Below are 27,701 nucleotides of genomic sequence, written 5' to 3'. Positions count from 1 at the left end.
TAACTTCTTCAGAAGCCATGATTATATTGAAGAGATGATGTTCAGTGAAATACTGGTCTGGTTTTCAAATTAAAATTTTGATTTGCCTCATTCTTTACTAAGGGATCTTATTAACAGTATCTGATGTACACATCTGTTCTCATTTAATTTGTTACACAGTTTATTCAAAGTTGGAAATTCTAATCTCCAGAAGATACCCTGTAGGCTTTTAGTGGTAAAGCTCTTCAGATGTTGCATTTCAGAATGTCACCCAAAGACATGATGGCATGGTATTCAGCAGATAATGAGAACTTCTAAACAGCACCCTTTAATGAAACTCTCTCCTTCCTTATTTTTTTTTTCTGCTATTCCGACTAAGGAATGCAGTACTCCAGATACCAGATAGTACATTTCTGCATGGTAGACACACCTGCACTTTGATTAAAAACAAAAATCGTACTCAGGAGTGTTTATTTTGGTGAGATATTTGTAATTCTTTTTTGTCATCAGGAAGTCAGGGTGTAGAGATGGTCATAAATATGTGTGTTTACATTTGTGCACGTGTGTATATAATTGATATTTTCAAATGCAAAGGGCTTCACGAATGTGGAACACTGTTGACTCTGGTTCATTCTGCACATTTCTTAGCGTGAAGTATTCTACTTGGGAATATGTAGGCTTGCTGTGCATGTGTTGATTGCATTCCTTGCAAAACAAATATTGCCTGCTGTCCATATCTCACTGTGTATTCCTTAGGAGTGTTGCTTTTTTAATATCTCCAGATAGCCAAGTGAGTGTGACAGGTAGTAATAGAGAATGGATTCCACATTTAAGTGTGAATATGTTTTAGTTTGGATACATCTGAGCTCTAACTTCTTCACAGTGCCTTGATTACTTTAACTGTACCAACAGTTGTTGGTTTGTCCTGTCTCTGCCCTCCTTTTTGCAGGGATAGCTGTCCAACGGAGAACATAAGACCTCGATCACTTTGGAATTGTTAGCGAGTTAGGTTTTAGGGTGGCCTTCCGGCATGGGTTTGATCATTCTTTGTTGGCTGATTTTATTTCTTCATTCTGATCTTGATGTAGTGCTGCACTTGGAAATAACCATTTTAAGAACTTGTTAGTCAGGAAGCACAGACCACCATTCCATAGTGGGGATTATTATGCTAGCAGTATGGCTAAATCCCGTCTGAAGCTTGTGTACTTCTTAGGTTTGAAGGTGAAACATGCTGTAGAGAGATGTTAGTTATGGTTAATACAGATTTAAGTATTTGCATTCATCTCACGTGTGGCAGTGTTTATCTCAGCATGTCTGAAGGAATTACTCTGGGAAGAAAGGTGATGGAATCTGAAAGAGACGTAGGGAAGCCAATGCGGGAGTCTGCAGAGAGAGGGAAACTGGTCAGCATCTGCAGAGGGCAGTCATATAGAACCGAAGGAGCATCCTTTATAGCAGTTAAAAGTAAATCAGAAATGGTAAGAAAATTGATTGCATGTGAGAAGGTACGTACAGACAACTTGAGAAACAGTGGGGCAGTGTGTAGACAGGACATACAGAGGCAACAGTGCAGACTATCAGAAGATTGCTCCTAATGTTCATGAGTCACCCAGTCTGGAATAGCAGGCAGTTCTGAGCATTTGTGAGAGGAGCATAGATTAAAATCACGTTAAACTACAAATCTGATTGACCCTCAGCAAAGAGAGGAAGTAAAATCTGAAGGCACGTAGGCAAAATAGGAAAGGCTTCATTCCTTAATGGAAGGCTGAAATCGTATTGCAGAGCAGCTTGTCCAGGCAGCTTCCAGAAAGAGTGCTGGGGCAGTCAAAAACTAATTTTTGCCTGCATTAAATTGCTCTTTATCTCTGAACAAACAGCATGCCTATAATTCCAGCGACTGGAAGGAGAAAAAACAGTTGCAGCTGCTAAAACCAGAGCATATTCTTCTGGAAAAAAAATCCTCAAAAAATCAAAACTCCTTTGAAGTCTTACGTATTTTTTTTATTTAAACAAGCTTCCAGCCTTCTCGTTAATTTGTCATAAATACAGATGAATTTAAAACAGCTCAAATTTCCTTCCTGGCTATGCTTTATCCATAATCCTACCCTGTCTGCTGCTGACAACAAGTTTACATCCTGTGTATTTGCTGTGAAAGAAAAGTACTGGGGGAAGGGGAAAAAAATGGTTAAATCATTGCTGCCTGCGTGCTGCAAAGTGGTCATTCCAAGGGCAGTTCTCTGGGATCCATGAAAATCTTTGAGTTGTGGGTGAATGGTTTGGATTGCCCAGGGACTTTTGGATGAGATTTGTTGTTTTAGTTCTTGACTGTGGCTGGAAGAGATACTGCAGAGACCTCTTAACTCTCAGTCTGGAGAGGAAGCGTTCAAACTACTGCAGTTGTGCAGCTGTGGTCCAGTGTTGCCTTGATAACCGCAGGACAGAATATGTCACCCAGGGTTATCTAGAAAGGAGATGTTTTGAAATTCTATGTCTTTTCTTGGACAGAAACTGAGAGTTTGCCATCTTGGGGGCAGGTAACCCATACCATCATGGTGCTAATTGTAAGGCTTAGTGCTTGGTGTCCGAGTGCCTGTGGTAAAAGCAAACAAACCAACCTCGAGATCCAGTTGGAAGCATCCATCAGAGTACATCAGAGTGTGTGGTTTTCAGCCTGGCTCTGCAGATAAGTTTCAACATCTCAACATCAGCTGAAGAGCTTCCTCCAAGGCTCCTGTTAGCTGCTTGTTTCAGCCACTTCATTAGTCTCCTTTTGCTGTTTCTATTTGCATTACAGAACGACTGTGCTGATGAAATGCAGAGTTCTGTGTGGGCTTGTCAGTCTTAACTATCGATGTGACATCATGCTATTGAATGCTCCTGAGCCTGCTTTGTCTTGCTCCCACCTTTGACTAAAAAATTTGCATCATTTAACTTTTTAACATTTAACTTCCTCTTGCATTTCAGAATATACAACTCGGAATCAAAATGCCTCTTAGAAGCACTGAACAAGTGACCTTGATTAGGCATTTCAAAGAGGAGAAAAACAGTTGGCAGGCTGCTTAGAAGCTTTTAATTTTGATTTCACGAAAGTTTCTTCTTTAAAAAGAAAATACTCAAACCAGTTGGGATATATATACACACACAGATACAGTGCTGCCAAAACTGAAGGAGGTTCAGAGCTCAAGCTGACGTTCTGTTCTTTACCTGGCATTTTGAGACGTTGTTGCTAACCTGCTGTGTGTGTGTCTGGCTGCTCTCATGTGCAGGTCTTGGGGATATGAAATACGTCAGGATTGTGCCTCTTTCCTTTCAAGGAGTGTGCAAAAAAATCCCTCTGTGCTGCCTTTCCTGCGCTGGTACATATATTTACATATCTCAGTGTCAGTAATTACAGAGTCCATTACAAAAATTAGTGTTTTGACTGCAGAGCTGCGATTTTTGGATCAGGACTGAAAAGACAAGGATGCAACTGCTTTCCTGTCACTTCTGTGTATGAATGCATTGTTTTCTGTACAGCTCTTATCAGAGAAGTGATACTGCCTTCCCCAGGACTACATAGCAGCAGCTCTGTATTACGTTGTCGTGATGCCTGGGAGCACCAGGCATTTATTAAACTGGCTCAGGAGTTGAGCTGGGAGCAAGCCCACTTCCTCTGTAAATCCATACACCCTTCATTGTGCATGTACCTTAGTGAATCTTGTGAAACAGCAGCCTAACTGAGGAACAGCATATTAAAAGCTGGACTTATATTATGAGTAGATACAGCAGTCCTGCAGTATTTCAGTGCTGTGTACAGAAGCGAAGTCAGTGTCACACGTGAGCTAGAGAAGGCTGGGCCTTGGGGTCGTTTTCCTTTGCACAATTACAGACTGTCCAGCTTTGGCATTTAGCCCATGCTGTTCCTCCTGTCCATCCCTCTTTGTGTTACACCTGCTGAGGAGCTCAGACTCCTTCCCGACGCCTCTATAGCCACTGCACTTTCATATAAAGAGGCTGGGAAGGCTCTCCATCTGAGCCTGTTCCACCTAGATCCTAATTGGTTTGAGAAGAAAGAGAAGAGGTAGTGTCTCAGGCTGCGGGTGGAAGGGATCTCAACACGTGTGCCCCGTTGGGTAGCACTAGTTTGCTGCATTTGAGGCTTGCTATTCTGAGGAAGAAAGTATGCATGGATTGCTAGGTGGTTTGAGGCCTTTCACACAGTAAGGCACAAGGTCTTGTATAAAGGTCTGTGTTTTTAAATGATGCTTATCAGGACTGCTCTTAGGCTCTGAGATTGTCACTGCAAGGCTGCTGCCAGCATTACTTTCACAAAAGAACTGCGACGTTCGTGCAGTGTTCTTAATTCAAAGTGTGACATGTATGCATGGATATAGCATGTGCAGTCTCTTATCTCCTGAAATAGACGTTCCTTTAAACATCGTGAGGCAAAGCAGTGATAGACAATGAGGGTGATACATACACTATAGAAAGACACAGAATTTTATGTCAATTATTGAGAGAACAGAAGTGACTTTTCTGCATCATGAAGCATCTGCTGACATGTCAGTCATCATCACCTCCACTGCAAAAGCCTGAGGTCTGGAGTACAGTGAATATTTTGCTTTTATGTATTTAGATGAATGATATAAATCCATGCTAAAAGGAATTTTAGCTTAATTTGTGTGCTGACTACAGCTGTATAGCCCTGTGGCTTTTTTTCCAGTACTAGAACAGAAGCTAAACTGAAAAGAATATAAAATGAATGTAGTATTTGATTGTGTTTTGTGGATGAGGAACTTGCCAAAGTTTTTGTATGCATGTGTTTAAAATGTCCAGGTTATAATAAACAACTGCAAGTTATTTTCTAACCAAGGGCTATAGGAAGGGTTAGGGATATGAAATTCCAATCAACAGCAGTAACACTGGAGGCATATCACGATGCGTTCTGTATTGCCTCGGGGATGCAGAATGCAAAGTGCTCCATTCACTTTCAAAGCTACAGAGAACTTGTAAGAATTCCAGCTTGAATTGAGGGGAGTCTTTTGATAGAGCACATTCAGGAGGTTCTTGGTGAGCCTCAAGGTTTAGCATAGCACTTTGTGTTGTCCAGCTGTTCCTGTGACATCCACAACGTGCGTGTTTTCTATTCATAGCTGCAGCTTGTTTATCCCCAATTATGAGAAGGCTGGTGATAAACGCTCAGCGTGAGCAAAGGAAAAACGATTTCACAGCAATCTGCAATTCAAGATAACTTCTGTGAACAGAAGGTACCTTTTTGGTGATGTTGATGAATGTTGTGGTCCTGTAACACCGAGCCTGCTTCTGCTTTGGAAGATGTTTTGAGGTACAGGTGAGAAGTGAGTGGAGGCAGGGATCCAAGAGAGCGACCTGCTTGTGCCTTAGCAGGAGAGGCAGCTAACGCCACATCACAGCGTGTCTCCAAACCACTTTCCCCATTGCCACTGAAGTCATTTTGCAACTTACTAGTTGATGTTCACTTGGTTGATTTTTCTAGGAATACAGTAAATTTCCATAATGCTTACTTAACACCAGTGCCATCTGCTGTAGTGGGGTAGCAGCATATTCCAGGCAGCCTTGGCAGCGCTGAAAAGCGCTTCAGAAATAACTGAAGGAAGGGATAACAAACGGCAGAGTGATATTCCGTGAGCAAATCCAGGAAGCTGAGCTAATTTGGAGGCTGTTTTTAAAAGAGAGGGTGGTGCAGCCTGCCTCTGCCAAAGCATTTTCCGTCACTTGGTGCTTGGAAACTGAGGCCCTGCTGAATTTCTGACGAAATACATAAAATCAAGAAGTAAACGTTGCGTTGAAGGGTTGATGGAGGTGAAGGTGTGACAAAGCAAGTGTCAGGGCTGTGTTGTGACTGACATCGTGAAGAACGGACGTTGAGAAGGAGATCAGGTGGCATGGAGGAAGGTTTAACACGGGCATGCATTTTCCCCTGTGTGCTGTGACTGAGGGAACGTGCAGAGGGGAAGGACACACGTCTGTTATGTCTCAAATCCTGTGCTTCATCTCCTCTCAAGAAAATGGGGGTCTGGAAGATTCCTGTTCCTCTTAGTATGTCTGATGCCCATTCCCTGTTTCCATGGGGAGTTGGAGGACTTGTCTGCAGAGATCTGAGGTCTTTTCCTCTATCACAGAATCATATCATACAATCCTAGAATGGCTTGGGTTGGAAGGGACTCCAAGGATCATGAAGCTCCAACCCCCTGCAGCCACAGGCAGGGCCACCAACCTCCACATTTAATACCAGACCAGGCTGCCCAGGGCCCCATCCAACCCGGCCTTGAACACCTCCAGGGATGGACGGGGCATCCACAGCCTCTCTGGACAGCTGTTCCAGCACCTCACCACTCTCATAGTAAAGAACTTCCACAACCTAAATCTTCCTTCAACTTAAAACCATTTCCCCCTTGTCCTGCTGTTATCTACCCTTTCAAAGAGTTGACTCCCCTCCTGTTTATAGGCTCCCTTTAGGTGCTAGAAAGCTGCAATGAGGTCACCCTGCAGCTTTCTCTTCTCCAGGCTGAACAAGCCCAGCTCCCTCAGCCTCCTTGTATGCCCTTGATGTGGACTCAGCCCTCATTTTTTTGTCCCAATACTTTCAGATTTGGAAAGAGAGAAAGGAAAGTCCTCTAGTTCATGCCTCTGAAAACAAGGAGTGAGAAGGTGATGTTAGTAAATGGCTTGGTCAAGCAAACAGAAGGTACGCTGCCAGCTGGTAACCAGCTGCTGGTGAGTTAGGAGCATGCCATTGCAGAGACACCAGATGGCCAGGAAGCAATTCGGTATGTGAAAATGCCTTAAAATCCAGTGGCTATGATTTTTATACTTTGAAAGCAGTCACAGAAACTTGATAGAAAATGAGCTAATCCTGTAGGACTGTAGACCTTCATCCAGCCGTTGCAATCTTAGCGTTATATGAGGTGAAAGTCACACAAAGCATCTAAATTTTACTAGCTCTCTGAAATCACGTTCATTTCTTTTAAAAGCATCCAACCAAACACAATTTCATGCAAAATCTTACTTTCATGGTTGTCTGGTAATATTTATCATGTGCCATTTCATGCAGTACACTACAGAAAAGCGGCACAATGAGTACTGAATCTCAAGACACCGTTTTTATTATCTCCATGGTACCTGCTTATCTAATAGTTCAGTCAACTGGTTTTAATTGGGTTTATGTGCTATTCACAGCATTGTAGTACCAAGATGAAGAATTCTGTATTTCCTTTCCTTCTTTTATGTGTTTATAGCATTTCCTGCTGTTAGTTATTGTAGGAGCAATAGTCATGGATGCACTGGGGAAAACCAGTTTGAGATGTCAGCTGTACCTCATACTTGGCAGTAAGATCTCTTTGCATTTTGTTTTTTCTCCAAGGTAACTGCTCAAGAAGAAAGGTGTGTCCATTGCTAATACAGAGCTTGCTCTTTTCCGCAGTACTGATTATGGTTTTGTAGCTTTTAGCTCTATGGAGTCAACCGGAATTTGAGAATTAAGTTTCTTTTGGCCTTCTAGAGCAAGAATTACAAACTGTTTTTCCAGTGGAATTTAGCAGTTCTTTTCATACGTGTCCGTGATCTGCTGGGCTAACGAGAGGCAACAATTCAAATGGTATTCAGGCACTGAAGTGAGTAACCATGACCAAACGCAGATGTACACGTGTGTGCAAATGCAGCAAATCCTGGTAAATAGAACTGTTTTCCTTTTGTCCTATGCCTTATTTCAATGAGTTAGCTTTTCCTTTCCTTCATTGTCTTGTCACTGAACTAGAATAAAAGCACAAGCTGTACATCTGAGTAAAAGGTTCAAATTAATGTGCATATCTTTGCAGAGCGTGCTCCAAGCCCGCGTTACTTACAGAGGGAAATTTGGGCTTCAGAGCATATTTTACGGTGTCGGCAACGTAAATATATCTGTGACATTCCTGAAGTTTGTTGTGTATTCACAGCGTGTTACAGATGCCAAACAAATGTTTTGCTGGAAGCAATCCAAAACATAAATAGAATTTTAATTCTCCTTTTGAGTTTGTAACCCCAATTACCCTCTGCAGCTCTTTTGAAGGAGTGTGCAATTGAACACATAATTATGAAACACTTTCAAATGATGAAACAATGTCAAATTAACTTCAGAGGAATGGCTAATCTCTCCCTAAAAAAAAGGAAAGCTCACTTGTAAGACTGCAGCAGGTTAACTGGTTCTTGATGGCATGTCATGTTAGTCTTCAGATTCCTCCAGCCTTAAGGATGTGCTCACACATTCTTCTTCACCTGGTGCTGAACTTCAGAGAGTATTGTATCAATACCTTCACTGCTTTCCCTGCACATCGCCTACCTCTAGGAGCAAAGAGAAGGACACTCCTGTGCTCTCCTTGAAGGGGTTCATTCCTTTTATTTATGGAAACGATGTATAGGTGTTGCCCTGTAACCAGAGGAAGGTCTGTCGTGGTCTGGGTTGGATGCTGGTATGTAATGTGGCCTGCCTTCCTGCAAGGTTTCTGTCTTCTAAGACAAGATTTAAGATGAAAGAGAACTCCCAAAGGAATTCCATACGGAAATGTCCAGATAGTACAGTATTAAACTGTATGGCCTGACTCTTCCGTCTTCCCCTCATTGTGCTGGTGAGCTTTGCCAGTTGCCTAAATGCGTTTGCTGCTCCCTTCCTCAGCTCCCTTTGTTCCTATTTCCTGACAGGTTTGCTGGATGGATAGATACACCTCCTCACTTCTCAGGGAGGCCACAAGCATCCTTTCTGCCACAGAGATCTCACTAAATAAAATCGCTTACAGAGGACCTGAAGGCCAGGCTGGATGTGGCTCTGGGCAGCCTGGTCTGGTGGTTGGTGACCCTGCACATAGCGGGTGTGTTGAAACTCGATGATCATTGTGGTCCTTTTCAACCCAGGCCATTCTGTGGTTCTATGATTCTATGACCTTTACCATCTGTTTGTTGCTCCTCGTTCCCCGTCTTTTTATCAGGCCTTTTCGGAAGCCAGCTTGTTTCAGAGAGCAGAGAGAGTGAAGCTGAGGGCTCCTGGAGGAGTGCTTCTGGCTGCAGAGGGTTGAGGAACTGTGAACACCTCTCACTAGAAGAGCTAGCTCGAGCTTAATGAGATCTGTTAGAGTGCTCGAGGCCTGGATGCGAGCTTAAGAGGGTTCTTCGGTAACACCTGATGGAAGCAGGAAGATACTATGCAGACACTCAGCTAGACAGATAAGCCTCTAGACAGGCTGTTGTAGGAACTGCTAGTTCTTCTGGTCGCTGCAAGCTCTGAGGAGGAGCACATCCACATGCCTTCCTTCTGGGATCTCTGCCCCTGGGCTTCCTGTCTGAAAGCTGTGCAGTCTGCACACCCTCCTTTGTTTGCCCAGCAAAGCTTCTTGGTTTGAAAAACAGAATGGCTGCGTGAGAATCAATAGGGCACGATAAGCCCCTCACCACTCCTGTGCTCTAAGAGCAGCTCTTGTTTAGAATAGTGAATATTTTTCATTTTGGCTGTTATATGTCAAACAAGCACTTAGGTAATTATTGACAGCTTTCATGTTTGCAAGGACACTTTAATACTGAGATCTGCGTGACATTAAGGCAGCTATTTCAAAATGCACAGTTAAAATGATGACCTTTGGTTTGAAAAAGTCATTATCTAAAGCTTATTTAATGTGGGCTCTCTCCTCTTTCCTTTGTGGGTGATTCGCATGTACTTCCATGTTTTCATTATAAAATTGCTGGAGGGATACTGCTAGCAATGATTTATATGTCTGGTACGCACTGGTATTTTTGGTTCTTCTGCTTCTAAAATAGATGGAGGAGTTTAAGCTGAATCTTATAAATCAGCGTGTTGTAAATGAAGTAGGATTTTAAATAGGAGACTGGAAAAAATGAGCTGAGATAGCCAAGTTTAATGTTTATGAAAAAGGAGGCAATGTCAGAACAGTCTTTCTTGCACTAGGAGGAAGCATGCAGGTCTGTGGTTTGAGTCAGTGATTATGAATTACTAAACCAGGTGGGTAAGGCATCACACTGGAAATGTAAAGCATCTTGCTGCCAGCCCAGCACGTGGGTAGAAGCCTGCCTGAAGGCTGCCAGGGGCCACCTCCACGTCTCCCAGCTGCCACTGGGTGTTTGGCCATTACTCCTCAGGTGCAGGCAGCCCGACCTGGGCACCATGGGACTGCCCCTGCCTGCAGCCATCTGATCCAAAATGTCACCTTGAGTTGGGAGTTGCCTCCTTCATGAAGCAAAGGGAGGGTTGTTCTCTGTCCTTGGGACTGATAGGGTGCTGCTCAGGGCTGTGCTGTGTACCTTCAGTCCCTTTGGCCTCCTGGTTTTAGGGTGCTGGTGTGTCGGGCAGGGCCTCTGCTGTAACGTGCCAATTCTTCAGTAATCCAGCAATTGCACATATTACTCTTACTCTTTGCTAAGGAAATCTGATCAACCCATCTGTTAAAAAGAGAGCACAGTCTCTGCAATGGCTGGTGGTTGTGACTCTCACTTACAGATTGCATGTTCCTATCCAACCCTCTCTGCTAGGAACTCATCGCTGTTCGTGTGTCAGGGCTGCATGCAATGGGGCATTGGCCTCAGGTGGGTGTTTGGATTGCAGCTGAGAGTGCTGTGCACTGAAAGAATGGCTGTAGGTGCTCTGGGATTGAGTGTCATGACTGAAACTCACAGGCAGACCTTTTTCTTCTTAAAACGAAGTGTGAAGAGCAAGATAACGACTGTATTTGAATTCCCTGTTATCGCTTTTGGCAGAAGGGTTTCCTGTTAATGCTTTTTGGCTCAGGCCTGCTGCAATTGTGACCTCTAGTGGAAAAAGGCAGTCTGTCGTCATGATGACTGTGCACAGTAATTCACTGAGCGTTGCAATATTCACCGTGTCTGATGTGGTAGCATTTCCAAGACTAATTAATGGTACCATCCCTTCAAGGCACTGTGCTACCTATAGGAAAAAAACAGTCTGTTCCCAGGAATGCCTCCAAAGTCTCTGCACATTTCCATGAGGTCTGATTTTTATAGGAGTGTAGTCACAATGCTTTTAGGAGACTTGGAAAAGTACTCCATAGCAGAAGCAGAAATTCCTTGAAGAAGGCTCCCTTCTCCTAAGTTCTGCTGTTATCTCGCAACGAATTACAGTGACAGCATTAAGTGATTGATAACAGCTCTCAGTTACTGGGAAAAGCCTTGCCAGCTCAAATATTTATGACACTTTCCTGAAGGGCTGCTTGGTACAATATTCTGCGCTGCTGATGAGAAACAGCATTGGCAGGTACTGGAGAGGTGTCCTGTGACATGCAAAGCACCTGGCTAATTGCTCAGCCAGATTCCAAAACTCCAAAGAGCCTTCATCTTCCCAGGCCAGGAGTTTGAGAGCTGAGCCTTGGAGCTTTAATGACGAGCTTTGAAGTGTAGCAGGGAAAAGAGAGGCGTTCCCCGGGGATTCATGGCATCTCGTTAAGATGCTACATGGTGATAAGTAGCAGAGGAAAGAGATTTGTATACTGGCAGTGATTGAAGTCTCTTTCTTCTTATTTTTCAGGGTATGAACATAATCTTTCACGTAGCCCTGGCTCTCTTGAAGGTAAGTCATTGATTAGAAGCTTTTCTTATTCAACTGTATGGAGTGTTTGAATGTATTGTAATGAAGGGGTGATCGTGGTAAGACTTCTGGGAGCGGGAGCAGAGGAACAATATGCACTGAAGTAGAGGAACAGTATGCACTGAAGTAGAAATGTCTTCAAAACTGCAGTTAAGGTAGATTTGTTTTCCCTTTTTAAATTAAACTTAATCATACTGTGAAGTTCCTGGAACAAGGAATGCGCTCTTAGCACTTAAGTGTCTCATGTGAGACTATTTAGAAAACAATTCTGATTCACTTTGCAGCGTATGTATTTTATAGCTGGGTTCTCACATATAAATACTCAAGAAATATGATGTAATGTTGTTAGGAGTCAAAGGTATTTGCAATGTCAAGAGAGGAATAGAAGTTTTTATGGAATGGGTAGCTTCTATCTTTGGTTTGGACTCAGAGCTTACCTAAAGCAAAAAAAAAACCACAAGAAAAACCCACCTGTAGGCGAACCATTGGCCCTTCTGATGCCAGTGAGACTGCTCAAAATGAACTTGCATCAACCTTCACAAGTTGGCTTTAGTGCAAATCCAGTCCTTATGTGGGAACATGGTACAGAGTTGGAAATTCCACCTTAGAATTGAAATGATTGGGTCCAAAGCTCAGGGCAGAGCAGCCTGCCAGTACTGACACAGCAGCCCCGTGACGAGGATGCAGACAGTATCGTCCACCTGTTGCTGGTCCTCCTGTGTATTTTTCCAGTTCTTCCTTATTTTCCTCAAAAAGGCAAACAGCTACCAGTTGAGCTCTTCACTAAAGAGCAGTTTTCAGGGTCTCGACTTCTGCAGCACGCAGTCCTACAGCACAGATGCTCCACAATATGAATATATCTGTGTGCATCTATATCTGTCTGTATGTCTACATGTGGTGGTGCTGCACTGCAAATTTCAGGGCGCAGGCAATCGCCTGGGGAAGGGTGAGCTAAGTGGAGGACCACGGGTAAGTATAAGACAGCAGGTATAAGGGAATGTCCCAAGTAACTTGTGTTACACTCACAGTCAGCGCCAAGTGATGGTGTCATTTTCGATATGAGAATACGTATTAAACGAACCAGCCTATAAACAGAAAAGTTGGTTAATGTATGTTTCCAGGGAAGTGCTCCCACACAGGAATCTAAATCTGTGTGTACAAGAAAAAGAAGGGTGGGGTTGAGAGGAGCGTGCAATCTTTTCTGCCTGTTTTATAACTTACTTGCAGCCAGGGAGGTGTTCCTGTTTTCTGCTTTTTATGGCCCATATGGCTAAAGGGCAGCATAGCAGGTGATGGCATGAGAGATGGTGAAGAGGTGAGACTGAGCCTCCAAGTGGCAGCCGGTTGGGATCAGGACCTGGAAACGGGTAGAGGTACCAGCATATGGATCTTCAGCTGAGGAGAAGGAAAAGGAGGAGCACTTGTGCTGAGCTGAAAATGGCTGGCAAGGCTTGCAGGAAATTAAATTCAGTTCCACGTAGTTCTGTGGTCTGGCTTGGAGACCATGAGTGTACACCCAGCGGGTCTGTTTTCCTTGTGTTTCCTGCTGCTGCTGCTGGAGACGGTTGAACTGAGGTTAGCAACAGAACAGCTCTTTAGGAAACATGATAAGGCTCGGAATGGTGAATAGGAGTTTTGTAGTGCCAGAAAATTACCTCAGTTTCTTTTAACAGAAAATACTCAGCCCTTTCCTTGTACGTTTATATTCCATAGCACACTGCTTTTCCAACTGATCATTTCTCTTTGGCCTTTCCAGGAGAGGAGAATTCAAGGAAGTGTGCTGTCAGTTTTGTTGTAACTATTGTGTGAGCTGAAGAGTTTGCAAGTTGATTTTAATTCTGCACATAGCAGATCTAATACTTAGGCAGGGTGCTGTGTATCTGCTGCTTGCTCCGTCGGTCGTAGGCTCTGAGTGGAAAGGGAGGTATTATCCTGAGGAGGTGTTGCTATACCACAGCCAGTACCAGCTAGAAAGAAGACACAGATAAGTAGGATCGGTTTCTAAATCAGAAGCACTCACATCAGAGCACATTTCCATAGTGGTACCATCACAGGGCTGGTGATTGCATGTCATCAAATTAGCATTATGATTGGATTGCAAGCGTGGGTTGCTGTTCTTTTGTGGAGGAAAACTTGGAGACCTGAAATATTTTTTTCCTATTCAGATGTATTCATAACCCCTTGCAGTCATTAGAGATGATGTGTTTTAGTTTGCTGGTTGATGTAAATGGCAGAAGGTGAACGTGAGTGCTGAAAGCTGTGAGGTTTGTAAGGCTGGGCCTGTTGCTGATTTTGAAGTGAATGGAAGCAATTCATAGAATCATAGAATGGCCTGGGCTGAAAAGGACCACAATGATCATGCAGTTCCAACCCCCTGCTATGTGCAGGGTCGCCAACCACCAGACCAGGCTGCCCAGAGCCACATCCAGCCTGGCCCTGAATGCCTCCAGGGATGGGGCATCCACAGCCTCCTTGGGCAACCTGTTCCAGTGCGTCACCACCTCTGTGTGGAAAACTTCCTCCTAATATCTAACCTAAACCTCCCCTGTCTCAGTTTAAAACCATTCCCCCTTGTCCTATCACTATCCACCCTTATAATTCCTAGGTTTTGTTCTGTCTTAAAAGAGAGCAGTTTTCTCATCCTCAACCTCTTAGATTCAGTTTGGAGGAGGGAATCATCCAACAGTAGAATATTTGAGTCTTCATTCTGTAAATGCCATTTTTTCTTCCATTTTTGTGAAGCGTGTGCCCCTCAGTCCCCCATTAAATAGCAACAGAAAGCTTTTCTCTTGAGCTCCCCCTAACTCACTGCAGTTTCTCACTGTTCCAACCAGCTGCTCGTGCTTAAGGTGAGTGGCTGCTAGTTTGGAAACAGCAGTGCTGCTTCTGTGACCAATGACCCGTGATATCTCGGTGCCGTGCTGTTCAGAAAATGAACATGTGTTTGAGACACAAGGGGTGTCCTTTCCCTTTCCTCCTCCCACCTTCTGAGCATGCAACAACGTGGATTAAAGCTCCTTAGCAGTGGAGGCCGCCCTTTGTGGCAGGGCATTAATCTGATTTATCGACGGCAAAACAGCTTTCATTTGCTGTGGCATCCCAATGTTCTGCTTTCCAATATATGTGCTGCTTATCAGCACGCTGCCGGCCTCCCTATCCAGCTGGTGGCAGCATTTTACAGCTTGGCGTTAATCACTGGGTTGCATCACGGTGAGGCTGCATCTGAATTAACATTCAGTGAGCTGTGCTGGTAGTGCAGCACAGCACTGCGCTGGAACAGGCTGCCCAGAGAGGTTCTGGAGTCTCCTGGGGAGATATTCAGGACCCAACTGGATGCTTTCTATGCCACCTATTGCAGAGAACTGCTTTAGCAGAGATTCCCTTTAGTACCCTCTTACCTTCAAGTCAGTACTTCTGTATTATTGTTTGTTAAACTCAGCCAAACGTAAGCAGCATTTCTAATGGTTGCCCTGAGAAACTGCTTTTCACTGCACACTATCAAATAATAACAGTATATAACACTATCATGACAGTTGGGGTGGTTCTTCGTTCTTTCTGCTTCCATCTTTCCATCTCAGTGTTGTTTGTGCCAGCATGTGCCCTACATAAAAGAGAGCACAGCTACAAAGACAGCGACAGCAGGTGATGCTATCCGTTGATACTGAGACTCCCTATATTAAAAAGCAGAAAAAAAAAATTGACCTAGCTTAGGAGGATTATTTGATATTTTTAATATTATCCTGTATGTGGACTGAAAAGGACCTTTACTGCACCATTGTGTGACATGGCATCCATGCTATAAGCTGGTAGCAGCAGCAGTGTGCTGGTGGAACGCTGTTTCTCCTCTTGCAATCTGAACTTCTTCCTGAGCTTTTTACACTCCTCTGCTCTTACATCAACATTGTCCTCTACTCTTAGGTAGTCCCATACAGGGACACGCTTATCACCTTGAATTATGTACAGATACCAGTCATATTCTTTAATACACAGCGCAGTATTCTTGATATTCTTGAACTTTTGAGAATCTTAGTGGCGGTCTTCTGCATCTGCTCAGGTCTGTATTTGGCTGTTAGAATTTGCTGTGTTTTCTGTATTCACCTTGTATTGACACTGTATTGCCATGTATGGACATCCTTATACCTAGAGAAATTTATTTTTCTGATAACTGTGAGGATTGTGTGGTTCTCTGATGTTTTATGGAATAATACTCATCACTAACCTTAAGGATCCACCCAGAATTTTTCACTACTTTAGATACAGACTTCAGCAAAGGCAAAAATTTTGATGGTTTTTTTTGTTTTCTGTGCTTAAATATACATTAACATTTCACTTCTTAATGAGCACTTCAAGGATTGTAAATTTCCTTATTTCACTTCCAAAGCATTGAGAATAGACATCTCCCCTAACCTGTCTTGGGTTTTCTCCATCATTTACCTCCTGAATTACCACTTGTGCCAACACAGAGCTTCAAAACGACATCTGAAATCTTGCTCAGCATTAAAGATATAGCTCAAAAATTTATCCTCATGAGAAGTGGGCATAGCAAAGATTGACAGAGCAGTGATGGATCCTCAGGGGCCTTGGATTCTGTTGTTCATGGATCAGCTGCACCTAATTCTTCAGGGAGCTCTGTGGTTTGCAGTGTAAGCCAAAATGGCCATTGTGACATCCCTTAAGATGAAGCTGCCTTTATCCCCCAGCACACATCCGCTGCTGCTGTTACCCCTGGCTGCTCTCCAGGCTGGGGCATTAGAGTTTAAAAAGTGGGGTTAAAGGGGGTTTTGGACTATTTGTACCTCTTCACTTTCTCCAGGCCACTCATGATTTTACTGGTCTGCTGTATCCCTCATCAACCATCTATTTTACAGGCTTGATCATTTGAGTCTATTTTTTTTGTCTCCTCACTTGGAAGCTTCTGATGAGCCTTATTGCCTCATTATATACTTCTTAGCCTCTGCCATCTCCTTTTTGAGGTAGGACTACCAGAGTAGTGCATAATGTTGAAGATGAAAGCGTGTTGTGGAGTTGTATTGCAGAATAATGACATTCTCAGTTTAAATCACCATTACTTTCCTATTAATTCCTACCATTTGACTTACTTTGTTGACCTCAGCTGTGCTATTTTCATTGAACCATCCATAGTAATGCCAAGATTCATTCTGAGTGGCAATTGTCAGCTGTCATTTATATGTAAAAATGATAGATTTTTTCCCATTTGCAGCAATTTACCCTTATCTACACTGAACTTTCATTTACTGTACCATTGCACAGTCACTCAGTCTCTTACAGTCCTTCTTCAGCTCTTTGCTGTAAGCCCTGAATAATTCAGTAGCATTTGCCAACATTGCCACCTTGTGATTCATCTTCTTTTCCAAGCCACCTAAGAACAGGTTAACCAGCACAGACCCTGGCACAGGGTTGGAATCTGCTCTGAGAAGTAATTGCTTTGTCATGTTTTCTCTATAACATTAAGAGATGTAAACTTCAGTAAATTCAGATTATTCTGTTGCAACTAGACCTGAAAAACAGGCAGGACAAGGTAATTTCTGATAAGGTAAGAGGTGAAGCACTCATTGTAGGCACAATGTAATGCATATGGCTTTTCAGAGTTGTTCTGGTGTAGGGTTTGTCGTGTCCTTTTGTCGAGGAGAACTTGAAAGAGAGCTTTCTTTTTTGTTCTTTGAGTTTTAGATTCTACTTAGCTTTTCAAAGCCAGTTATTTTTGCCACTAAAATGTTAAAGACAATCCAGTTCCTTTAGTTGACATGTAAAAGAGAGATGCTATCATACACAGGCGTTGACCAATTAGCAGTTGATAACAGCAATTATGGAAATGTTCAGTGTATCTCAGTACTGACCTTTCAGTAGCATGCTCCATTGGTATTCTTGTGGACACGAAGCATGGGATGGGAGGTAAGGCCAGCAGGGCTCCGCAGAAGGACAGGGACAGAGGGAAGGCATGGGGCTGGGGGAATGTGTGGGCAGGGGGAGGATGCAGGAAGGGAGAAAGAAATCCACAGCACTTACATAGGGTTGTAATTTCAAAATGATGGGAGGTGGGCAAGTCACTGCTTTTTACAGCAAATTGTCTTGTCTTCTTAAACATGCAGGGGAGAATGCTGTTAAAACCAACACGTTTGTGTTTGGGCACTGTGTGCTCCTGGCAAGATACTAAGACAGAGCTGCAGTAGCCATGATGGCACGTAGTTTTTCTCTGTAGAAAACACTGCAAGAGGCACAAAGCTTCTGCTTCAACCATCGTGAAAGGATAAATAGAAACCCATCATTCTCCTTGGAGTTGCATGAGCCTTCCCTATGTATTTTCTCCGTGTCTGCGTCTCTGCATATGTAGCTCAGATTCCATATGGTTTGCTTTGCATGAAGAGCATTTTTCCATGAGCCACTTCATCAGAGTGCAGTGGACCTCTGCTGTCTGTGTCTGAGCTGACTTAATGGCAGCAGTGCCACATGAGCAGGTATTTCATGGCCAGAAAAAGAATGCAACCATACTTAAAGGACCAGATAGTCTCCAACATGGATGTCAAAGCTCAACTAATGTGTGCTTACCCTAAGGCATTCTTCTTAATGTGCCAGTTACTGCCTTCTGGGCCATTTCCAGGTTTTATGTTGACTTCAGCCAGGCTTTTCTGAAGAATCCAGGGCAGCGAGCTAATGGCAGGGCTGAGAGCAGTGCCAAAGGCATGGGTGAGAGCAGCGAGGTCTACATGATGGACAAATCACAGTTCTGCATCAGACACAAATAAAAGTGAGATGCAGTGTTCAATTGGGATGTAGAAATATCTGAGAATGGTAGGGAGTCTCAAACTGCAGATCTAATGACAGGTCGCTGTTATGCTCTGTAATAAGCAATGAGTGATGGATTTTAGCTGGCAGCTCAGGTTTTTTTATGAAGCCTTGAAACAGGTTTCTAAAGCCTGCTTTTTAAAGAAGAAATCCAGGACTGATGTAAAAACTGTCACGATGGTAGTAGACCACATCCCTTGGGATGCTTGTCCTGTAGTTAATTTTCCTCATTCCTAAAAGTGTGAACCTTATTTCTAACCTGAATTCATCTGGTTTTAGCCTCTAACTACTGGATCCTATTATAACTTTCTAGAATTAAAGACTTTATTTAATAATCACTTCATTCCATTATTCATAAGCCTGGATCTTACCCACAGTGAACCAAATCTTGTTAAGTTTGATTTATGCAAGGAGAAATGGAAGGCTTTTCACACGACCAGCACTCTGCGTGCTCTGCCCACAGGTTGTGCCTGGTCCCCAGCGACTCTGCCCCTTCTGGTCTCTTCTGCCTCTTCTTTGTTTCCCAAATCACACCATATAATGATCTCATTTCTTCCTTTTTAATGCTTTGAGTCTTTCCAGTCGCATGTTGAGGATAGGACCTTGATGCTTCTTGAATATCGTTCTTACTACTGTGTGTTTCAGTGAGGTGTGAACACTTGTCTTATTTCTTTTCTGAATTTTTCAAGCTACCTTCCTTTCTTTAAACCCTTTTGCCCTACAGAGATGGTTTGGTGGGATGAGAATTCAACCAATGAGGAATAACCTGTCAGCATTACAGTGCTGACTTACACATAATACTGGACAAGAAGATAAGCTGGAGTTTTTGGAACTTCACGCTCATGGAGTTTGGGAGGTATAGGGGAGTCCCCATCACAGTGTTATTGTAATCTTAAACTAGAATGAAACGTGTTGGTGTTCATAGGATTGTTAAGGTTGGAGAAGACCCCTAAGGTCTGAACAGCCACCACCACCGTGTCCCACAGTGCCACGTAGCTTCTCTTCAGCATCACTGCAGTAGGTGCCCTGAGCCCAGCCAGGATGAAGCATGGTCACCTTCACCATCACAGCTGCCATCTGCTCCTGTGGGGGGAATTACATCTCCAAAGCAGTGCTCCACAGCCTGAGAGAGGACAGCCTCTATCAAACGGCTCGCTCAGTACTGCAAGATTTGCAAGTGCATTAGTTGGCTTCAGTCCCACGCTGTTGTGAGCTGCCATCTCTGACCTATAGCTTCTGCTCTGTGTTCCACCTGCTTCACGTGTCACCGTGAGCCAGGCTGACCACAGTGCCTGGGGCAGTTCTTGGTAATTATGTCCTTTTCTTCATCCTTTTGTATCCTTTTCATCCCTCTTTACATCCTTCTCATCATTCTTTACTTGCTTTCATCCAAGACAATTTACTTGTATTTGACAGGAGTCCAGTATGGGTGGTGTATCAAACTGAATTAAATGAATGTATTCCTCTCATTTTCTCTGCCGTTTGCCGAGTTTATTTATGCCTGTTCATTGTGAATTAAAATGAATTTTCCTATTTTAGCTACACATGAACATGCTTCTTATTTCAATTCAGCAACCCCAAGCTACTGATTTTTACGTTGTGTCACTATTTTACCTAAACACGATGCTTCAGAATGTGATGAACACATGATTTTTATATCTAAATGTGCAGAGCAGAATTGTTTTCAATTACTGTGGTTTAGGTGTCTGGAGCTCAGTGTGGTGTGTTACAATTTTATGTCTTTATGATGGGGTACCACTCTGTGATGGAAACATGCATTGTTCTGTTACAGAGCCCATTTTATAGCTAGGCAGTGCAGAGGGGCAGCAGCAGCAAAGCACGCTGCCTAAATGCAGGCCTATGGGTGCAGTCATGTGCTGCCTTGTCCCCAAGCAGATGGCCGGGGCACCTGGGGAGCTGCAGGACCACGGATTTGTGACATCACTGCTTTCCTGACAAACGTGCGGTTAATTTCTATGGTCGATTCAGAGCACATGCTGATATCATCCCCTCCCTGCCCGTCGTCTCCAGATTTAGAAATGCCTCCGGAGAAGGCAGGGCTGGAAGTGATTGTTGGTTATTTCACTCAGCGCTGCGCAGGCCGTGCAAAGCTGGCTGCATCTGCTGCATCTGCCCTTCCCTCACCAGCAGCCCCGTGCTGTGTCCTTTCCCCTCTCCAGTCCAGCAGGGATGTTGGTCCCAGCCCTACCTGCCCATCTCTGTAGTGCACTTTGTGCCTGCGTTGTTCAGCAGCGCGTCAGCCAGCAGTCCCTGTGCTGCCTGGCATTCTCCTTTCTCCCTACCCACCGAGGATGCCGTTCGTGTACGTGAGCCTGGGATCCAGCAGCAGAGCCTGTCACAGTGGGATTGATGGGAGGTGAAGGGGAGGAGAGCCCATCCGTCCCGCCGCTCACTATTGGCTTCTTATTACGGCATTCTCCCCCGAGACGCACACTGCATGCTCATTCCCCCTCCCAGCCCCCTCCTCCCCATCCCTTCATTGCCGATGCACAGCGAGAGGCAGCAGCAGCCGCCGCCACGCTTGTCACCAGCCCCAGCTTGCAATGAGCTCATCCTTTTCTCTTTGCAGCTCCAGAACTGCCCCGGCTTTATTGCTCTTATCGCTGCTGCTGTCTGCTCGCACACGCAGCCTCAGACACGCTGAGCCCTGAGAGCTCTCCCTCGCCTTTCTTGCATCAGAGCTCTCCCGCACTCGTTTTCTGCCATTTTCCTGCCTTTTGGGTACATTTCAGATCCATGTTTTCTTTGGTTTGTTTTTCACATCCTCTCCGGACTCAGCCTGAGCAAACGCAGTGGATGATATTTTTCCTCGATTCTTAGCAAAGATGCTGTTGTTGCTCTGAGCTGCAGCCGCCCATCTGAGCCGGTTTCCGAGAGCCGGGGCTGCCTCACCTCACCTCGCATTGCACTTCTGGGCATTGGGGTTAGAAGCCTGTCCTTCTCACTCTGGATACTTACTACTTGCTGCTGATGGAAGAAGGGGTACCTTGCAAAACTCCGGCTGCCAAGCTCACCCCGCCTGTCAAAAAGTCCCAGGACATGCATGACGAGAGGAGCAAGCTGGTGAATGAGTATGCATGTCGGGTGCTGGAACTTCTGGGGATGGGGCATCGGCTGTTTGTGCCTCGGCTGCTTGCGGTGAGATCCCGTTTTCTTCAAATTAAGTCATTGTGAATTTGCCATCTCCCCTCCCAAACCTGCTTCCCCTGGGATTCTTTACGCTGGATGGAGGTGGGAGAGCTCTCATGGTTTTTTTTTTTTCCTTCTCTTGGCTTCTCTCAATCCAGCTCCTGAGCGCTGACTCTTCCCTATGCCCAGGAGGGCTGGTGCTGTGATACCTGCAGTCACAACCAGGGCTCTTCCCATAAAACGTGTCCTAAAGCGGTGAATGCTTTTGTTTTCAGTTCTGTAATGGTTCCAAATAAGCGTGCTCTGTCTGCTCCCAGGTGCTGCTGGAAAGTGCTTTAATTCACAGCAGCTCGAATTTGATACTTGGGGCATCAGAGGTTTGTTTTAAGCATTTTTGGCAATCGTAACAATTCAGGATGTGGTGTGTTACAGTTTTCTGCTGTTTTCTGTGTTTAGTTTGGATAAGGCAGTTTAAGTATAAAGAACTTTAAAATGCTTGTGTGGAACAATCTGGGAGATAAATTGTTAAAGCTGTTTTTGTCTGTCATAGCAAATGATGTCTGTTTGTGAGATGGCCCGAAATTGGTGTGGCATCTTACGGCACGGAGAAGTGCACTTTCATCATCACTGCTGCTGCACAAAACACACCCAAAGCCACAGAACAGCGGAGGATGCAGAGTCGCTCCCTGCCCTGGGTGCTGCCCTGGGGTTGGGTGGCACGGCACACCAAAATGCCTTTTGGGAGTCATGTGTGGGGACAGGCAGCTGCTGCTGCCCCATGCCTTATTTCCACACCCTGCACAGCCCCGTATTGTGCTGTGGCTGAGCGACCTGTCGTGCTTTTTCATCGTGCTGCCGAGCCATCGCTGTGTGTTCTGCAGTACCCTCGGTGAGTGGTGGCGTTCTTGGTGGTGTAAGGTGCTCAGCATTTGAGTAATGGAAAACAACAGAAAGGAAGAGAGGTGGTGAGTTGCGCCTGTGTGTTGCAAGCACTGTGAAATGACAGGTGCAGTGTTCACAAACTCACAGGTTGCTAGTGAAGTGAAGGGCAGTTTGGGTATGCCTGCAGTCACTTGTAGAACTGGGTGTAGCCGTGGGCTAATAACGGGTGGCTGAAGGTGCTGTGTGTGAGCACTGTGCCTGCACAGCTCCTGGTGCACCTCAGCACTCCCCCACCCCATTCTGCAGCCTTGGTGCTGCTCATCTCCTGGGAGAGGGCTGCCAGGTCGTTCTGAATTGGATTGCAATGAGACAGAGCCACCAGGCTTTTTCACTTGATTCATCAGGCTTTAGAGCTGGCCCTCCGGGTGGGGAATACCAGGAAATCGGTGGACATAGACACCTGGACAGTGAGCTTTGCTGAATGGCATTGTTATGGTTATTAAAAAAAAGGAGGGTAAAAAGGGCAAAACGATGCTAATAATGCCTGTTCTATTAAAGAGGTTTGATTGACATTTGTCATTATTTTAGATGGCAGATGGAATGTTACCTGCTGTAGTCTGCATCTCCAAACACCGGTGGCGTTTGGAGCAGAGGTGCAGCACTGTGTGTCTGCAGTGGGAAACGTGGGCCCATTGCTGGGTGCCAGCCTATTGCCTACAAAGCCAAAACCAGGCCTTGTGGAAACTTTCACCTATCCACTCAGGTTGTGTTTTTCCCTGGGACATCTTTGTACCAAATTGGGTTTTAGGGAGATCACAGATTTTAACAGAAAACAGTATTTGTGACAGCATAGCTTTCACAGCCAAGAAGGGGATAGAAGCGATGCCAATGGAAGGAGCCCATTGAAGGTTCATATGGGCGGTGCGTGCCAGGTCTCTTCAGCCAGGACACGTGCCCAGAGCTGGGTTCCAGGTCTGCACTGCCTGATGCTCCTCGGCAGCTTCTTGTCCCCCTCGGGTTTGTCTGACAGATCTCAGGTCTGGAGCTCTGCTTGGAGCAAAACTAAACAGCATGCAGCATTGAGAAGGAGCAGTCAGGGTAGAAGAAGGAGCTCCCATGCCTTCATAGTGCCTTGCACATTCTTCAAGAACTTAAAACCACATGTAGGTATGTTAAAGATTAAATATTACAGTCTGAAAAAGCGTAGAGTCACTTGAAAGCATTTTGGATTTATTGGTGGCACATCTGATAGTGGAGCAGAGTCTGGCCGGGTCCTCCTCTGCCTTCCACTGGCTCTCTTCTTCCTGACCCATGCCCATTAGATTGCACAACAGGAGGTTTATGCTCACTGGCATTCTATAGAGATTCTGAACAGATATGCTATATACATTTATCTCTGTAGAAATTACTGTGGAATTTTTCAATCTGTTGGTATAAAAGAGGAAGGATTAAACCAAGGATACGCAGAGTGGTTGGTCAGAAATCTCTTCTATTCTCTGAGTTCCCAGCTGGGATCAGGGGATTCAGTTGGTGCAGTCAGTGAGGAATGAGACTGCGGAATTAATAATTGAAGGAAAGAAAAAAGCCAAGCCTTTGTCTTAATCACATTTCCCTCAATAATTTGAGAGGGTAGTGGTAATAATAATAATAGCGTAAACACACTTTTACTGCAGTCGGTCACAAAGAAGAGCTCAGATTTCCCGTTCTTGTTCTCCAAACATCTGCACATTCCCGGCACTTCATCTGTAGACTACAATGCTTCCCTACTACTTCTGCAGAAGGGCTTTTCCTTCATTTCAGCCATTCCACACAAGGCCATTTTGTGAATGTACTGAAATAGGGGCATAGGACGCTTGAGGAGACATTGAACCAAACCCTACAAGGCAAGCGGAGACTTCAGCAGTGCATGGTTCTCAGTGAGCCTCCTCTTTTGCCTGTCTTTTTAACACATATTTTAAACAGAAATATGATTATTTAAGAATTACATCTGGAATATTAAAAAGTGCCCTGGGGTCCCCAGGTGCACAGCGGTGCCATGGACCGGCCAAACTGGAGTCAGCAGCTCATTAGGCTTACAGATGGCTCAGGGAAAGAAGTTGTTGGTGAGATCCGTGAGCTGAGCAATATGAACCAGCACATTTACAGAGCCCTGCCAGTCAAACAGCTGCCAGAGGGGCCTGGAATGTCTTCGTGATTTATTGATTAAGATCACAAAATATCACAGGATGTGAATCATTGAATATCAACAACGCTATGTACTACTTTTGTACTGCATATGCATCCATCCGCCCCTCTTTCCAAATGCACATACATATGTACTTCTATACACACACTGGTTTATGTTCTTTCCTGTTTTTAATTAGTACCTGATAAGGTTTGTTTGCATAATGTGCACAAATATATATGTATATATACATACAAAATAGACAGCCCAGTTAACATTGGTCTTAAAAGGTTATTTCAATTTCTTGTCATTTTAATAGTGAAACTCCTGGCTTTCTGACCAACTGACTGTTTTGATGAAGTGAAAACACACAGCAAGGTACAGAGAGCTGAACATCTGGGCTCCACCACTCGTATTACCAAAATATGCACTATGCTGGGTTATCATTTTGCAATTTCAGTAGCTCCCATTGCCATGGCTCACTCTACTGCTTACAGATTTTAATTGAGCAAAGGCTTCTCAGACCTCAACATTCTCCATAGCTATGATGTTGTGAAAGTAATTGGTTTGAGGGTTGTTGCAGTGTCATTGTAGCAATGATACAAAGGGAACCCTGGGAGAACTGCCTCCAAGTGTGAATTTTTACACATCTTTGTTGTTCTGACATATTTGCCTCTGCTTTTTTTGGCATTTGTTTATTTTAATGGAGTGCTATAGGCATAAAGGGTAGGTGCCTCTGCTTCTCTGAGGTTTGGTGGGATAACTTAAGTGTTGATCTTTAACGTTTAAGTTCTTTACTATGAGAGTGGTGAGGTGCTGGAACAGCTGCCTGGAGAAGTGTGGATGTCCCGTCCATCCCTGGAGGTGTTCAAGGCCAGGTTGGATGGGGCCCTGGGCAGCCTGGTCTGGTATTAAATGTGGAGGTTGGTGGCCCTGCCTGTGGCAGGGGGGTTGGAGATTCGTGATCCTTGGGGTCCCTTCCAACCTAAGCCGTTCTATGATTCAAGAATTCAAGGATTTCAAGATTCAGGGAATTCAAGAGCCCAAAATACATGATGTTAATTTTCGGAAAGCTAAAACAAAATACGCAATTCAGATAAAAATGTACAGTCAGGCACTCCAGGAAAGATGTTTGCTTGAAATGAGGGCAGCTCAGCTCCTACTAAAATGGTGAAACTCTTGACAACAAGTGTGCTCCGTGTTTGTTTAGTGCTAGGAGCAACTGTCCAGGAGCTGTGATTGAAAACAGCCTCCCACTGTGTCGGAAGCACGGCAGTCAGCTTGGCTGGCAGCTCTGCAGTGTGGAATCAATAACAGCAGCAAAATGGGGTTTAGAGGCTGCCCCTGTGCCCCTGCAGCTTGCTCAGAGCTGTGGCTGGGCCAGCAGGGGCTGCAGGGCTGTGAGGACAAGAATGCAGAGGGGATCTCATCTCCACAGAGGGTAAATCTGGGGCCTGGGGGTGTTGGAGGAGGGTGGAGATGTGGCACTGAGGGATGTGGGCAGTGGGCATGTTGGGCTGGGGTTGGACTCGGGGATCTTAGAGGGCTTTTCCAGCCTTAACAGCACTATGATGCATCAGCACTATCCAGCTAACACTGTCCAGAGCTGTGTCATGGCACTGTGATGCTGTGCCCTGCGACTGCTTTGACACAGCTCTGTGGGTATCTCATCTGCTCATCTGCAGCGGGCATAGCACACATCACCCTAGCAAACATGGAAAACTGCCTTCAGAAGAGGAAGTGGATGCCTTGGCCAGAATTGTGTTCATGAGTGGGTCTCATTCTCTGGATACCTCAGCACCAGCTTGCTGTCAACATGACATCGGTCTTGCCTCAGCCAAGCAGCCCTCCTGCCAAATTGCTGTGGGCAGAAGCGGATGAGCTCGTTTGTAAAGCTGAGCAGTGCTCATCAGCATCCTGATGGCATCTGTTCTTGTGTGCCTGCAGGGATGACCCAGCAGCTTCCTGGCTGCCAAGGGAGGATCCAACAGATGCCCCATCCCTGGAGGCATTCAAGGCCAGGCTGGATGTGGCTCTGGGCAGCCTGGTCTGCTGGTTGGCGACCCTGCACATAGCAGGGGGTTGGAAATCGATGATCATTGTGGTCCTTTTCAACCCAGGCCATTCTATGAGTCTATGATTCTATGATCTTCAGGGAACTCTGTTCCCTGTTTGAAGACAATTAAAAAAAAAAAAATGAATCCTGCAGTTGCAGGGAAACGGATCCTCCAGAGCTACTTCAGCTGCACTTAGCGCTTTCTCACTCTTGCCCTGTGATTAATGTAGCAAAAGCTATTAATAAGTGCTCAGCAGGGCGTGCAGTATAATAATCTTTTGGAATATATAGAGCGATAGATAACCATGCACAGTGCAGGTTTTGTCCTCATGTGTTGCCTGAGCTGAGGTCCAGCAGTTTGCCTGCACCCACACGTGTTGCCCCACATGTGTCAGTGGTGGCACCGGGGCAGACATCCTGACTCACCCTGCTGTACATTGGCACACTTTTCTTTATTCCTTCTGCTTTGAAAAGAGCTCTCATTTTGAGGTGACGTCCTGGCTGCATTCTCTGGATGGATCTCTGTGAGCCTTTTAAGGGAGCTGTCTGAAGGCTTCTGCTTAGCTGCAAGATCTCGTCGTGTAGTTCTTACAGCTCCAAAAACGAATTCATTTGTCCCTGAGTCATGAATCATATTACCTCCTCAGCAGCAGAATGGGATTAGTGCAGAATGTTTCACATTTCTGACCTGTTAGGCTTGATACCACAGCGAGAGCTACAGTCCTATGACAGATATAGAAATAAACATGGGGAGCGTTCCCTGGCACGGTGTTCTTTGAGAAATGATGTCACAGACTTCTGCACACTGACTTGCTGGTGCCTCCAATGAGTCATACGCATTTCAGCTTCTGCTGTTAATGTCTGTAACCATATATATCCATATATACATTGTCAGCACTGTACAAAGCATAAACTCTCTAAAAAATATCACAGATTCCCTTGTTTCTTTTTCTTTTTTGTTTTTTCCTCCCTGAGCTGCAGCCTGACAGGCTTTGCCAGAATCCCTTTTTTATCCTGCAGGTACAGAAGGACAACATACATTCGTATGTGGCAGAGGCTGCACCTCT

The 27,701-nt window shown here is 44.8% G+C and overlaps 1 protein-coding gene across 12 annotated transcripts in view; it reads left to right on the top strand.

The window, feature by feature from the left end:
• RABGAP1L (RAB GTPase activating protein 1 like) overlaps window positions 1–27,701 on the top strand; it is a 216,544-nt gene that overhangs the window by 133,003 nt on the left and 55,840 nt on the right. For 8 of the 12 annotated variants that reach the window (NM_001389346.2, NM_001389347.2, XM_046944410.1 and 5 more), the window contains one exon: window positions 11,519–11,560. In NM_001389346.2, coding sequence (NP_001376275.2) covers window positions 11,519–11,560 — 42 coding nt within the window. Of the gene's footprint in view, window positions 1–11,518; window positions 11,561–17,451; window positions 17,492–20,873; window positions 27,655–27,701 lie in introns of those variants that run through there. The other 4 variants (XM_015290304.4, XM_040704573.2, XM_046944413.1 and 1 more) reach the window with 3 other exon arrangements.

Source organism: Gallus gallus, chromosome 8 (genome assembly GCF_016699485.2).
Source record: "Gallus gallus isolate bGalGal1 chromosome 8, bGalGal1.mat.broiler.GRCg7b, whole genome shotgun sequence".
Lineage (NCBI taxonomy): Eukaryota > Metazoa > Chordata > Aves > Galliformes > Phasianidae > Gallus > Gallus gallus.
Note: the sequence above shows the minus strand (reverse complement) of the source record. Positions and strands in the feature narration are given on the sequence as shown.